At 35.6% G+C, this 16,583-nt stretch overlaps 1 protein-coding gene across 1 annotated transcript; it reads right to left on the reverse strand.

The window, feature by feature from the left end:
• Positions 1–4,436: 4,436 nt before the first annotated feature.
• Positions 4,437–7,936, reverse strand: LOC117212662 (translation machinery-associated protein 16 homolog). Its single transcript, XM_033457612.1, has 4 exons — positions 7,743–7,936; positions 4,900–4,991; positions 4,638–4,782; positions 4,437–4,553 (listed from the first exon to the last, which is right to left on the reverse strand). Exons 1-4 carry the CDS (start codon positions 7,785–7,787, stop codon positions 4,536–4,538), a joined length of 300 nt encoding a protein of 99 aa, XP_033313503.1. The 5' UTR covers positions 7,788–7,936; the 3' UTR covers positions 4,437–4,535.
• Positions 7,937–16,583: the final 8,647 nt, after the last annotated feature.

Genomic DNA, 16,583 nt, shown 5'->3' on the forward strand with positions numbered 1-16,583 from the left:
GTCAAAAACCTTTTCTGTCTCATTGCCTGGTCCATCTTCTCCTCGAAATCCTACTAAATTATCATCTTCACCTATAAATTCTACGTGTCTTGCAATTACAATTTTATTATTAACTAGTATCCTATATCCATTGTTTTCATAACCTACAGGTATCCCAGTGTCTGCTTTTTTGTCCCATTTCGAATTTCTTTTAACTTCGGGTATTCTTACGAAAACTCTACTTCCGTACAATCTTAAATTATTTATATTCGGTTTCCTTTTTAAAAATATTTCAAATGGTGTTTTATTTTCATATGTGTTTGTAACGGTTCTATTTTTTAAGTACGCCGCGGCTCTAACTATTTCCGGCCAATATTTAATATTCAGCTTTGAATCATGTAATAAGCATCTAGCGGAATTCATGATTGTTCTATTGTAGCGCTCAGCTGTTCCATTTAACTCGTGAACATAAGGTGGGCATGGTTCTACGACAATTCCCTTTTCCCTAGTTAGATTGTACATGCTTTTGTTCATATATTCTTTTCCATTATCGTATCTTAATCTCTTTATCTTTTTACCAGTAAGATTTTCGACTTTGTTTATGTAATCAAGGAAGCAATTGTAAACTTCACCTTTTGATTTCAAAGTATAAATCAATGCACACTTACTGTAGTCATCTATAAATGTCAAGAAATATTTGGTTCCATCAAACCCGGTATTATTATGAGGTCCATTTAAATCGGTATGTACTAATTCTAAAATCTCGCGTGCTCTTCTACGGTTATTTTGGAAGGGTACATTTCTACATTTTTAGCATGAGATTCTTGCCTTTCAATGTAACTACTTATCTTATATAAACCATGATCTTTGAATGCTATCCCTATCAACTTTCTGTATTTGTTATATATCTTTAAAGTATTTCCTGCTGAGACTATCTTATTTTCATTCGTTACTCTCGCATAGCTAATTAAGTTACTATCCGTTTCTTTCACGTAAAATACATTAGACATTGTAATTTTAATCCTCCTTTTGTTTACTTCAAAGTAAGTTAAAATTTTTCCGACTTTTGTTCCTTTTAGAATTCTACCGTCTCCTAACTTCACATTTATCGGGTTTTTTAAATTTTCGTACTCAACAAAATAAGAGTCATTATTTATAATGTGATCTGAACATCCACTATCCAATATCCAATCTATTTTTCGCGTATCGCTAGTACATACCGTAATTTCATTTTTATTATTTTCGCGCTCTACTCTCGTTAGGAAAGATCCAATTTCTTGGTCGTCGTAGCCCTCGTTGTGTGAATAATTTGCGTCGTGTTGACTTGCCTCGTAGTAGCGTTGTTGCCGGCCTCTGCTTTGTCCTCGTTGGCCAAATCCTCGTTGGCCGTATCCTCCTCTTCTTTGGCCAAAACTTCGTCCGCCGCGACCCCTATTCTACTGCGGCTGATACGCACCTCCTTGCTGTTGCGTTCTTCCATTGTTTGCGCCATTGTTTCCGCCTCTATACGTGTTTGTGCAATTCTTTGCCATGTGACCGTACTTTCCACAGCCATAGCACTTTATGTCCTTTTTTTCGGCTGTAAATACATTTGACTTTGTTCTATCACTTTCTTTCTTGCTACGCGTTTCCCACATTATAATTTTATTTTTCAAAAATTCACAAGTCCGATCACTTTCTTTCACTGAGTCGATTAAGTCCCCAACATAGCTCAACGATTCTGGTAGTGCTTTCAGCATGTAGTCGAGTTTTTCACGTTCGCTTACATTTGCACCGGCACTCTTTAATTCATTGAAATTTTTTTCAAATTCCGTGAAAAATGAATTTGATTCTTCAAAGTCTTTCAACCTCATCATGTCTAGTCTACTTCTTATACAAATTTGCACTGCTGTTGATTCCTTCATATACATCTCATCAAACTTTTGCATTATTTTTAAAGCAGTGTCTTGATCACCAACAAATTCTAATTGCTCATTCGTTATACTACTATAGATGTAGTTCATCGCCCATTGATTCTCTTCATTCCACTTATCTTGCGCATCCGTGTCCATTTTCTCTCGTGTAGCCGGTTCATAACATTTTTTACACTTTAGATACATTAATATTCTTTTCTTCCACATTCTGTAATCGCGTCCATCGAATATTTGAACCTTAATTTCGTCGTCCCTTGGCATCTTGATTCGTTTTCTATATTCACACTTTTTTTTTTTTCAAAAAATAATTCTCTTTATTATCCAAAATCTTTTTATTTGTTCTACCAATAGCCTTTTTATCTCTTCAGAATTTATTTCCAATTTTTTATTCCTTTTTATAAATCGACTTTTATACATTCACTCCCGGTTACACGTGGTTCCATAACCTTAAATCTCGGCAACCACGATCTTCTACCATGTTGAGAATTGTGGATCTTTGAAGCCGAAATAATGTTATAGGAACATTAAATTTATATTGACAGTTATTACTAAAATAATGATATATTTATTACATGGACGATTCTATATATATTTATCGATACACACTTGCACGCGTCTCAGCACCTTCTACACCCGACTCTTCATCGACGACTCTTAACCGACTGACTGTTTACATTCCTTTGTTTCGAGACGCTACGCACACACACATACTTCCACACACTGATATATACATATAAGTATTTCTACTACTTAACTCAGTCCAGCACAGAAAATTACACATATCTCAACAGCCTTATATTTTGATCTATACCCCGTCTTAGCCGCCCATCGAGGATTGATGAGAAAATGCGGCCTAGAATTGGGCCGATCGTAATTGGTCGCCAGTTCTCGACCATATTTCCATCTTTATTAGCCTTTGGTATTAAGGCTGTCCTATTTTCCGACCGCATGGAAGGAAAATAGGAACTATACCATAATATATTTGTCGGAGATGAAAGAACACCGGAGCCTTTGGAATTTTGGATAATCCCGCAACATTGTAACCTAGAGTCTACTATAGCTGTAATTGAACAATTGTAGTTATTCAATCCGATTGTAATTGTTCGAGAGTTGTGATAATGAGCTTGGGCTCGAGGCGACAGTCAGTCGCCGAACGTAGCCGCGGTCACAGGATGAACGCTTTCTCTAACAAAGGCATGGAATAATTCTATAGCTCTCCTTAAGAAGGAAATAGTTGTAACACTCGACAGTAAACATTCCAATGGTCCCTGTCCCGTAGCTCGCCACACGCAGACCCTGTTCTTCGAGTAAGATGATCGAGTAAGATCGATCGTATATATATATGTAACTATGCACTAAATTTGAAACGTATGCGATGTATTGAAAGTTTTAAAAGTTTCTTTCAAGTTTCAGATATTTAATCTAAATTAGAGATATATTAGTAAAACATGAAATGAAATATATATATTTACATTATAATTTTTAAACATATTCGTATTTTTAAACATCATTAAGTAAATTTCTAAATAATTAAGAATATACTGCATCTTATTAAATAGGTACGAAATGTTTTTATTAGCGAGAAGCTATTAAAAGTGATGGTTGACAAATTGTATCGATATACCACAAGTTGACGAAGTATACCAGTAATAATTTAACAAAGCAAATTCTTCACTGCGATCTTCGAGAGAAATTCCTTGGAATTGGAATTGTTGTAACGAACGCAGCTGCATTTATAACATGCGACATAATTAAACTCTTTTATATACTAAGCTATTTGATTAATGCTAAGTATGTAAGAAATCTAAAAAGCTTTTAAAATCGTATATTTATCATTGTACTATTGATTTTCCTACCATTTCGAAATGTACAACTTTGAGAGTAATTACTATATCTTCGTTCTTAAATAATGGAGCAGCTAGCGAAAAAAATGAAGGAAAGGCGGAGGAACGATGCAGAATATTCATAACGTGCACGTGATTCATCTGCATGTTTCAGTTTTGTTGTATATTTCACAATCGAACATTTTCTTTTCTCTTCTATCGTACTCTTGTATCTTGTGACGTGACTGTTTCTCGTGGGAGATAAGAGCAAGACGAAATGCGGTTTCTAGCATTTCGCAAACAAAAAACTGTTCGCTTTTCTTCTGTTTTCTTGTTTTTAAATAGAGATGAAAGATAAAAAGACATATCTACAGAATTTATTCTATTTCCATTACACTATTTTCATCTAAATCAATTGGCTTGCTGAATAAATTCTTCTTGTTTACAGGCATAGCTAATAGAGATTTGGATAGTCTAATATGGCTTATTTTCATTCTTTTTCTTAGCTCTAATACTTTCTTTAAATCTTTCTCGCCAAACCTTATAAATTTAAAATTATTCGCACACTGTAATTCATTATTCCAATTCAATAACATTTCACACTGAGTTGCATTTAAAATATCAGAAATTTCTGAAAAATAAAGGAGGGTTTGTACATCAGGATATATTGAAAATAAATTTGGCTGTAATTCTTCAGCTATTCCACGTGTATGATATTCTCCTAGTTCTTTCTACTCTAATTATATGTTCCCTCCTAGCATGCTGTCTACTCCTGTTGCTACCTATAGACCTTTTAATAGTAATTTCTTCCATTTCTTCATCATTTCTTGCTACATACCTTTGGATCAAATATAGAACTATAACTAATCACATCTTTAATGTACAATCTCTGTATCATCATGTGTATACATTTTTGTTTTACCTCCGTTTCTAACAAACTTGCAGTTATCTCTGGAGTATAGGGACACACGCCTGGAATCATATTGTTTCTGATCCACGATATTTTCTCTCCTATTGAATTCTGTTTTATCAAGCAGGACATTTCTGCCTTCTGTCTATTTGATATTCTGAAACAAAACACATTGTCCATTTCCTTCTTTATTACACAAAAGTATTATATAATCATATAAAATAAATGAAATGTACATAACAAAATCACATAATTTAATAGTAATTGTATTTACTTTTTGGCTTTTTTCGTAATAGCGATAGACTTTCTGCTATTTGGATGTATCATTTTCTTTGGCTTCAGGAATTCTTTTCTCATTGCAGTGGCTTATAAAAGACAACAAAATAAATTAGTTAAAATATTACCATGGCTATGAATTATTTCGATTATCCTAATCATCAAAACTCCAACTCAGGCTATCCGTTTACCCAATGTATAATCATGCACAGGCGAATCGTCGACAGTATCACACGCTTAGAAGCACTAATAGAGTAGACAAAACATCCTACATGCCACAGCTATCGAAAAAATAACCAGATAGCAACGGATAGGCGCCTCTGATATACACCCGACGATAACCGCTTCAGAGGGACTAAAACCTCAGTACAAGAAGTCTCCCAAATCAGCGTTCTATACCTCTTTGTTATAACACTCTGAACCATCACTCTGTTGGATTCATACAATAAATTTTACCACTATATCTAAAGTTTAATTCTTTAACTTATTTGTGAAACGTTCGAACTGCGACTCGAGGAGATCACCGGTGATTTGTCAATTTCGTGATTTGTTGTGTCTCGTATATGATAACAGCAACGACGGCGACGCCTATCGATAGTAAAAGTAATATCGAAGTATACCTTCCTACCATGACATTTCCGGGCTAACAAACTTCAAAATTGGTTTCTTTTGTTTCAAGATATTTTTAGCTATTTTTTTTAATCTTATAATGATAACCTATTTTAAAATGTGCAATGTTTGATAAATGTACATTAGTAAAATTTCATACGAAGAAAGTTTTTGGGAATCCGTATTATATCCAGCGAGCAGAAAACGAAGACTTGACGGAAGTTGACAACAATGGAGATAAAAGTCTTTATCGTAATATTGTTTTTATTGATTTTAACGTCAGATGGAACGGGTTTCGACAGAAAACGATCCACCAAATTTCAAAGAGGTAACGAGCAAACTTCGAGTAAAAACGAGCAGAAGTCAACACCCGATTATTATTATTACTGCGACTCAACAGAGTTTGGAGTAGTATTATACAAAAGATTCCGTATTTGCGTTCTTGTTCGCCGTGCGACATGATAGAAATTGATTTCTCTTCCGCTTGTATCAGATGCGGGATGTTGGTTGATCCTTTTTCACCGGTCTCGATTATCCTATTTCTCTTTATTCGCCTATTTTTTAAACACAAATATAGATTTTTTACGATTATTTATATTGTTCATGACATCATTTGACGAATTCTTCGAGAACTTCGCAAGGGAACCAAGACATAAATGATATTTAAAATGTTTATAGCAGTTCTGAAGTAAAGAGAAGCGATATTAGTTTGAAATGATGGATCATTTCAATGACTTTATTATTTATTGCCTTAATAGCTATCTACATATTATTTTAGTTGCGTTTTTCTTTTGGATCGGAAATGACTATCCTGTGTTTCGTCAATAATTTGTCTTGCTTCTCTTGGTGCATTTCTAAAAGTAGTATTGACATAAATGAATTTTTTACTGCAAGAGTCAACATCACTTTTTTTCGACTTCTCTTTTAGGTTACAAGAGTACAAAGCTATATATAGGCCAAAACATGTATGTATTTTTCGATAAAAGATAAATTTTTATTCAAAACCTACGAGACTGCACGCAGATATTTCAAATTGCAGCGAATATTATCACGAATACTTCGCGTTAAACATGTTATATCTTTTAACATTTTCAGAGACGCGTAAACATCTGCAAGCTATTTATCACTTTATTCGATTGCATATTGTAGCGGCATATGAGTCATAGGACGATGCGAATCGAGAGTAACTCATGTTGTTGTTTTGCCTCGGGGCATTGATACCGTCTCGAGGTACGAAACTTGATAATAAACAAACTCCGGACAGAACAATATCGCCGCTACGCGCAACCGTCAACCGAAGTCGAATTTAAATTCGTTAGAGGGAGATCGTTAGAAGAGTACTGTCGATAGTTTTAAATACATTTGACTACACCAAATATCAACTCGTCTCATCACTATATACAGCAACGCGTTTAATCAACCTCCACATAATCGAGAAATGATTTCAAATTTGACCCACGTTTCTATCGACTTCGCTTTCTTCTTTATTTTGGAAGAAATGCACATTCACTATTTATCAGCTAAGCGAACTCGAAACGAATGAAAATTCCCAACCACCACGTAGACCAAAGCCTATCAGCCTTTTCCGAACCTGTAGGTTACAACGAGATTCTTAATTAATTAATTCGTTTCTTACAGGCTACAGAGTCTGAGAATAAAGAATTTTTTGACCGTTTTGTTACGACCTATGTTAAAACCACATCATAGGAATAAGATAATAATACAGATCGTAATCATTATATATCGGCACATACTATCAATTTGATTGTGCAATTAAATAACATAATATCAAAAGTAATCAAATGTTGGGATACTTTTGCGCGATAGTGTATATGTGTAAAATAATATGATTCTATAAATTCATTCACAATAAATCAAAAACAATGTTGTGTTGCTTATTCTAGTAAACAATCCAACCATTTAACTGTAAGATATTTGGAAAGTTCATGTAACAAGCATACAATATGCCACCCGGAAGGTACCAACTACGTTCCTCTATGAAATTAGTACAAATGTTTCAAGACTTATATATTATTAACATTTCACGCAACGTTTTTATAAGATACGTTAATCCGTAGAAATGACCCGTCGCAGTAAATTTATACATAGATCAGAGTTAGAAAATAGAAAAGAACGATATTTTCTCTGAGTATACGAAGTTAAAATGGTGTTGGACGCAAATTAATTGGTTGGAAAGAGGCGCCTTGAAGCGTACTAAAAGAGGTAGCTTACCTCGTTGAAATACCATGGAACGAAACCCTGTTGGGCAATGGGCATTCTGCTGTAGCCTGGAATTCCTTTTGCTCCCGTATTCTTCTTCTGTTTTCCGTGGTTTTTGTTACAACACTCGCGACGTTTTCATTCAAACGAACACACAACGCATAAACGGAGAAAAACAAACGTTGAAGGTTGCGTCGCGTCACGCGAATCACTGACGCTACACTTATACGTTGGAAACAGGAACGAAACCGACGCAGGTGCAACACGGGGCCCGTGAAATGTAAACTATCGAACTACGTATAATAGCACACGAAAGTATTTCTATTGTTTGTATATATATATATATGTGTGTGTGTATATTCGCGCGCGCGCGTGTGTGTGTGTGTGTATTCATATATATATTATAAATTGGTTATATATATATATATATATATATATATATATATATATATATATATATATATATATATGTATATATGTATATATGTATATATATATATGTATAAGATTTATAAAATGAATGCTCGGTAAAATGTCTGTGATAAATAATTCCAATTAAAATGGAAAAATTTTTAATTGCATTGCTTCGACTATACATATACATATACTTAATGTGACTTACTTTGTATGAGAAAAATTCTGTTTGTCAATTCGATATCGAGAGCTGATAATGCTAACATACGATGAAACGATAACAGAAGAATCCGAATATTCAGAATTTTTCACGATATATGTTAAATAATATTATGAAATAAATTAAATAATTACCCCGCATTGCTTCCAGCGTACGTGCTCACGATTCTCGGCGAAACCGAATATGGCAGCAGGAAATCAACCAATCACAACTTCGGAAGAAAGTAAAGCGCGGGAAGAAATCGCGGCATCCAGCTTCCTGCGAATCTATTCTCGATCTCGATGTAAGCAGTAATCTTTCGATAATCGTTTTGCAAAATGGCGTGCCTTAAACGAAGTGTATAGTAAAATTCGTATTTGAGAGACGCATAAATAAACGATATCAGGCTATTTCCCGCGAGAAATTCACGTTCGGTTGCAACATAACATGTCACGTATGTATTTTCGTCGAAAACTGATTTCGAGGGACGTGTATATGTACGTATCAAGTTACTTGGCGAAAGTTCAACGACAGCCTGTGACTTTAAAACAGTAAGTATGTAAGCCTATGTTTGTTGTCCGAGAATTGGAAGAATCTGTCATGTTTTGTTTACGTCGGCTGTAATGGAGTGGTGTTTTTGTCTTGTGGTAACTGAACGTCTCAAACAACAAACTCGAGATTTCAATCGATCTTCGAAAAGAAGTCATACCCATTGGCCTTGGGTGAGTTGTGATTTCATTAACTTTTTAATTCATAATTGATAATATAAGGTTATTGTAAGACCGATGAAAATATGGATAGCAACCAATTGCAATTGAATATCTGGCCTGTCTTGCACTATTGAAATTTTGCAAGTCACTAAAGTTACCAGCATTAATATGTTCCCTTGCACAAGTTTGACGATAAAACAAATGAAATTTTACTAATTGCAAGTTATTTGATTATTCTATTTAACGAAAAATTATAAAATCATAAAATAGAATTCTATATAACCTGTAAATCGTAACTTGTCAATCTACTAGTACATATATTATAAATTGGTAAACTTTTGTGTGTGGGGGAGGGGGTGCTAGATGTAACACTGATGCGACATTTTGAAAAAATATTTAATTATAATCATGAAAGGCGTTATTGAAATATTGAATTTTTATTAATGTTCCTTGCAACTTCGAGTTTGCGTACTATATTTAAAATGTACATAAGATATAAAGTATATTGACAAGTAACAGTCACAAAATTGTTTCAAATGAGGATAATCATCCTAATATCAACTTATCAATTGTGATCTGATAAACAAGAATTCAAAATACAGTTAAACTGTGTTCTACATACAATAATCTTTTTCAGATGAGATTTAAATATATGAACATATTGTGATATATTGTCCATAATAACATGAATAATATAAAGTTTCGTATTACATATACTCTATTTTTTAATATATTCTGCATATCTCATTTTATGACAACAGACAAGCAAACTATATTCCCATTATAAGCTTCGCTCTAATTTCGCATCGTTTCACCTGAATATATCGTGAAATTTCATCCCGTCAAAATTTTGCGTCAATCTTTTTTATCTTAAAGGATTAAAGACAGTTGCAAAACGCCACGGTGTTTCGGGGTTTGTTTAAATTTCCGCCAAATGAAAAAGAAGTTTCGCGAAAAATGGTAGTTACTAACGGCACGTCTGGTTACAATTTTCGTTTACAATACTTTTGGCGAGTAAATATGACGTACTGGGTCGATACTAAGTAGTCGGTTGTCCCTGAAATTTGAACTGTTGAGAACGAGGTAATAACAGGGCGACTGGTTTGTTGCTGTGTAACGTATACACGTTTCTGAATAGTTTTCTACTTTAAATGAAATTAACTGCTACCCGACGGAGTTTCGACGTAGCGATAAACACGCCACTGAAAAAAGCGACGAATGGGAATGGAAAATACGTAAAGATTTTTTTGACAAAATAAAGAATCATTTTGTCAGACTTCAAGAAGAGTTTGGTTAAATTCAATTTATGCTCTTTGCTACTTGACTTATGTTTATAACACTAAAAGTTATCTTTACAAGCAGCGAAGTGATTTAGTTTCATCCGTAGTTCGGTTGCTTCCAATTTTTTCATTTTCACATTGTGTAAATTTCGACCAATTGCGGGGTGACGTAATCGCGAGGAGAGACGTCAACGGGGGTCGTAAATCCCCGTTACGATTATAGCAATCGACACCACGAATTGATCGATCCCCTGATTTCCGTTGAGATAATAGGGGTGATTGAGTTTGTATAACACTGTGATTCACTGAATTATAAATTATATATTTCCAACACTTAGATTACACTGACGTAGAGAAATAAATAGTTAACAACTTGTCGCACGAAGATGTGATAGATATGTACGCTAGAGCAGGGCTCTTATAATGGAAATTAATGTATTAATGGACTTAGCACTATAATATATTTAGGAGAGAAGATGTATGTTCGACAACACCGAGAACCGACAAAAGATTTTCGTGAAGTATGCGACTCTCGCGCTATGTGTAGACTGCCGCGTTAGGCGTTAGTTTTTAGACTGTCTGTCGCTCTTTTTCTAATACGGAAGAAAAGTTCGGTGTGGGTGTGCCCCTGTGCCTAAAGAACGCGGATTCGTTGTTCCCACTTTCGTTAGGAAAAGTGAGGGTAACGAACCGCGGTGTCGATTGGTCATGACCTGCACTACTGCTCGAAGGGATGAGTAGGAAGTCTCCTACCATCGTGGTGGATAGATGACTGTGTGCGTGAGGAAAACATAGCTTGTTTTATTACAGGGCTATTCGGATTTTCCTAATGGGTGCATACCCGCTTTCTCCGTGTTTTAAGTACGCCTAATAAACCCAAGGACCTCTCTAAAAACCGACTGTGTTTCGAGAATATTTTTAAGCTTTAGAAATTCTTCAAGACAAACGGATTGAAGACACATGGCGAAACAATACAGGGAAGTGAAAGTTATGGTGGGTCCTTAGGTTTATTGAGGGTCGAAGTGACGTTACGCAGGTCGGTTGTTGTCCGGTCGCGCGGGCTGGCGTGCAGATGTTTTAGGCGGCGTAACACATTGCGTATTACAATATTGATGTTAAAATATTTTTATAGAAAAACATGTTAGCAACTTAGTTTTCTATTTGTTCGTTTCTCTGTTTTCCTTATTCTGTTTTTGGATTTGTGGTGGATGATTTAAATAATGACGTGACGAGTTGATACTTGATATTGTCAAATATATTTAAAATTATTCTAAATACAGAATTAATCGCACGGGAGACAAAGATTTTGTAACAAATCCTAGCGGCTGCCATTTGTCGTTCACGCGCTGTTGCCGATACCGGATGCGCTAATGTCACGTAAAATAACAAAATAAAAAAAGAAATTTGAGGTGTAAATAAAAAAAAGAAACTTTATTTTTTTTCTAACAACAATTCACTTTACAATCCACTTCCAAACCCTAGGCGTGACTTTCCAAGACTGAAGCTCTTATGATTTGACTTTCGATCGAATCCGATTACTTTCTTTTGTCATCCCTCAACATCCCCACCATGCATTTGCATTTGCTAGGCGTCCGCGACCGTTGCCACGTGCTGTTTCTTCTAGAACCTTCGGCGGAAGGACCGTTGGGATGTTGATGGTTCATTAGACACTTCAACGATATTGCCGCCGATTGTCGCCGAGTGCCGCCACATCTTTATCTCCATCGTCAGTCCATCGGATTTGAAGTATGCCGGTCGTGACACTAACATTGTGGCGTCAGAGACGATGCGTTTTGACTCGCGAAAGGCGTTTTCGGTTTGCTTCGACCACTCGATTCGCCGCGAACAGCTCGTACGTATCTTTGTTCGCGGATCCGCGTAGTTTGTTGCACGGGTATACGCTTATATTGACACCGGTGTTCACAAGGAAAGAGATCCTTGGTGCCCTGTCCGTCACGAAAATGCGACGGGATACTAAAGCCATCGCCACATGCCGCGTTTACGGACGGCTGGTCTCGTTTCACTGGGTCCAGTTGCAAGGGGCCCGGCACTTCCTTGCGCGGTCTCGAAAGGTCTCGTGGTAATAGCAGAGACCAGACTTCTGCGGTCTGTCCTTCGAACTTGATATCAATCTTGCCTTCCGTATGTAGAATAACGATGTGAGGTGGATAGTGGGTGAAGGTGCCCACAAGAAATACTCTTGATGTTCAACAAAAAAGTTAATTAAATTATTAACAATCAACAGTCAACAATTTATGATCAACAATTAACGACTAACGATTAACTGTCAACAACAATTAACGATTAACGATGAACGATCAAAAACAATTAACGATTAACGATGAACAACAATTAACGATTAACGATTAACTATCAAGAGTCAATAATCACGTATCTCTAATTGTGTTTGCTTCGCTATGACGCTTAACCTTTCGCACTCCGCAGCTCGGGGCAGAACGAATCTTTGATTCGAAACCAAATGGATTCTTTTCTTTGTTGCCCCTCGATATCTCCACTACGCACGCGTTTATTAGATGTCCGCAACGGTTGCCGCGTATGCATTCTTCCGAATATTCGGCGAAAGAACTGTAGGGATATCAATGGTACATTAGGCGTGTCGGCCTTACGCTTTGAAGGTATAGCGCTTTGTGTCGCGAAGCCGTTGGAAAGTTCCATGGTCGAGTGCCACCACAGATGCATGACGATTAGATACAAACGCTTCAAGTATTACAATTAATAGCTGATACAATTGCAACAAAACAGATGTCCTTTATGCAAGACTACTGAAATTACACAGCTACAATAAAATAAGGAATACGTCTGTACTATGGGAAACATAAATAAATATACACATAGTAGCTTATACAACATGTATGTGGAGGACGATTAAACGCGTTGTTGATTAATGACCAGACGAGTTGATACTTAGTGTAGTCAAATGTATTTAAAATTATTTGCAGTACAGAATTAGTCGTCGTTCGCTTAGTGTTGCTCGATATGTGTATACAAGGTAATGCTTACGTTCGTTCGATATTAATTCGCTATAAGAATGTTCGATACTAACTGTCTTAACGATCGTGTTCTTTTATTTATACTCGGGGGAGTATCGAAAACTTTAAATTCAACCTCGGTTGACGATTGCACGTAGCGGCAACATTGTTTTGCCCGGAGTTTGTTTATCGTTACGCTTTGCTTGTCACGTAAAAGTAATGGGAAAATAATAATAAAAAAATGTTGGGTTCTTGAACCAGAGTTCGAGATACCTCTATTCTATAATAGGATTACAAGTGTGCGATTAAACTGTTACCGAAAGACTGAAGCCTCGATCAAGAACCAACCCTTCTAGATGTTCGTTTATCTTATGCCTACGTGCCGAATTCATAATCCTTTATTTTGGGAGTCGGTGTCGTGTGCAAGGCGGTTCAGGTTTCCTGAATCGGTTGGAGATATTTGTTGACGTTACATTCCCCCAGTGTTAGAGTGCGGCTGGTCCTCCAGACTCTTATTTTCGGTGTAGTGCCTCCTTTTGTATGCCCTTTTGGAATCTTACATGCCTTGCTTCGAGGATGACTGAATTGGTGTCCTCAGGTAATTCTCGTAATGGTTGTATTTCAGGTGTGGAATATGTATTTAAAGGTGCGCTAGGTGTCTCTATTGGTCTAGAGATATTGCTTATACCTGTGTCTTTTTTTTTTCTTTGGTTTTACAACATAATACGCGAATACATAATTTGGAAGGTAGGCATTTGCTTATAATATCGAATAATCCTATTTTGTTAAATATACATATGTTCCTAGTAATGCTAGATCAATATAACTAATAATTTATAAGACACTTAGTTCCTATTTCTTAAGACTTCTAATTCTATGTTCATAATTAAGAGAGTTTACTTTGTTGGAAATTTGATTGAGGTGCATTCTATACGATTATACATTATTAATGATTTTTGGAGCGTTTTCAATTTTTGTTAGGATTTCTTCTAGAGTGTCAGTTAAGGGTAAAGCTATAGTTTTGAAATTTGTTTTGTAAGTTATATTGGTTTTTAAGTTATTGTTTTCATCAAAAAATTTATCTATATTTTTATTCATTAATTCTAAATTATCGTTATCCAGAGTTACAAATAGACTTCTAGAAATGGATCCAACAAAATTCAATGACCCTCTTCGGTAACAAGTGTGTGTCATAAATTTAATATGCATGATTAAATTTCTTTTGCGAGCGCGTGTAATTATTTCATTGGAATACGGGCATTCACTTTTAAAATGTTCTGTTAACATTAGTCTAAATCTTTTAATTTCGCTGAGTTTTGCATATATATCCTTAATGTCTAAACCTATAATTACGTTTACAGATTCGCTATATAAGTATGCATGAGCTAATTTTTCTTGATATATAGAACTACCATTAAGGGGTATAACGTTTAGCTTAGCTAACTATGAAGAAGGTGAAGATCGTCCTGGAAAGTAAGGTTTAATACGGTTACCATGTATTTTCCTAATCGAGTGATTTACTATTATTTCATAATAAGGGGTTTTTCACTTTTTCAATGGTGTATGGCCCTGGCCATTCAGTATCTATCTTGTGTTCTTTATGATCGTTATGAATTAATACTAAATGTCCTTCTTTAAAAATAGATTGAGGTTTGGCAATTTTAGAGAAGTTTCTAATAAATTTTCTATAGTATCCAGCTAGCCCAAGGAATGATTTTACATCTGTAGGATTTTTTGGTAGTTTGAAATTCTTTACTGCTTCTATCTTTTTAGGGTTAGGTTTTACTCCATCTGCTGTCACTACATGTCCTAGATATTCTAATTCGGGCTTTAAGAATTCACATTTATCTGGTTGTATTCTTAGGCCTACTTTCCCGAGTCTTTGGAATATAATGACTAAGTTTTTAGTATGTTCTTCTATCGATTGCTCGAATATAATGATATCATCGAGATAAACGAAACAATGATTGTTAATCAAACCTCTTAACGTGGTATCCATCATTCTTTGAAAGGTAGCAGGTGCGTTCTTGAGCCCGAATGGCATTCTATTATAGTGGAAGTGTTCTTGTGGTGTGCTAAATGTAGTGTATTTCTTTGAATTCTCGTCCATGGGTATTTGATGGAACCCTGAGGATAAGTCTAAAGAGGAGAAATATTTCTCATTTCCTAGCTGTGATAGTATATCGTCAATGTCAGGTAGTGGATACGCGTCTTGGTCTGTTAGTTCGTTTAACTTCCTAAAGTCAATCACTACTCGCCACTTTTGTTTCCCTGATGCGTCGATATTCTTTGGAACGACCCAGACAGGAGAGTTATAGGGAGAGTCGGAGGGTTCTATAATCTCTTTGTTTAACATTTCAGTCATCTGTTTATTTATTTCGGTTTTATGATGTTCGGGAGGACGGTAGGATTTTACGTTGATGATCTTGTTAGGTAGATGATACATTTACACTGTACACGTGAATGTGTGTGTAAGCGTCAGAGGGCGTCCAGGTCTCAGTAGAGACAAAAGACGATTGGAGGCTGTTAGGAGAATCTAGAGGAGGTGGTTGACAACAAGCGTGCGTGCAAGAAGGTTATCGAAGTCTTCAGAGTGTAATATATATATGTATAGCTGTTGTGTGCGAAATAAAGTAAACTATTTGTATTTTCGAATCCTCTCTATACCTTAACATGGTAGCAGAGCGTGGTTACTAGTTTTGCAAGCTATTTAGTGCGTGGTTTTTAGTCTTGCGAGTTTAGTAAGGGAAGAAACGTTCAAAGAATATAAAATAAAAGAAAAAATACTTCAAGCACGTAGGAACGCTTGAGTAAAGAATAGGAAATCAATTAAAATGGAGAGATCGGAAATTATGCTATCGATATTTGATGGTGAGGGTTACGGTATGTGGAAGAAAAGAATAACAATGTTTCTGAGATATAAAGAATGTGATATTGTTATAACTAGAGTGAAGACTGAAACAGACAATCCAGACTGGGATAAAAAGGATCTGAAGGCGATAAATATAATTTACAGTGCCTTCTCAAATAGACAATTCGAATATATTAGGGAAGAAAAAACAGCGTATGAAATAATGAAAAAGTTCGACGAAGTGTACTTGAAAGAATCAACGGCACTAGATCGTGTGCAGAAGGAGATTGGAGAAGATAAGTCTTGATAAATACAGTGATTCAGCATCGTTTTTTTAGCGATCTTGAAAAATTAATAAATGAATTAAAAGGTGCAGGCGCAAAAGTGAGTGAGAGGGAAAAGCTGAATT

This window comes from Bombus bifarius, unplaced genomic scaffold (genome assembly GCF_011952205.1).
Source record: "Bombus bifarius isolate JDL3187 unplaced genomic scaffold, Bbif_JDL3187 scf7180000008348_frag, whole genome shotgun sequence".
NCBI classification, from domain to species: domain Eukaryota; kingdom Metazoa; phylum Arthropoda; class Insecta; order Hymenoptera; family Apidae; genus Bombus; species Bombus bifarius.

Coding starts and splice junctions, on each gene's coding strand:
- LOC117212662 (XM_033457612.1), bottom strand. CDS start 7,787: ATGCCCATTGCCCAACAGGGTTTCGTTCCATGGTATTTCAACGAG. Junction 4,992..7,742: donor TTCCATGGTATTTCAACGAG/GTAAGCTACCTC, acceptor TGTCTTTTATAA/GCCACTGCAATGAGAAAAGA. Junction 4,783..4,899: donor ATTACGAAAAAAGCCAAAAA/GTAAATACAATT, acceptor GTTTTGTTTCAG/AATATCAAATAGACAGAAGG.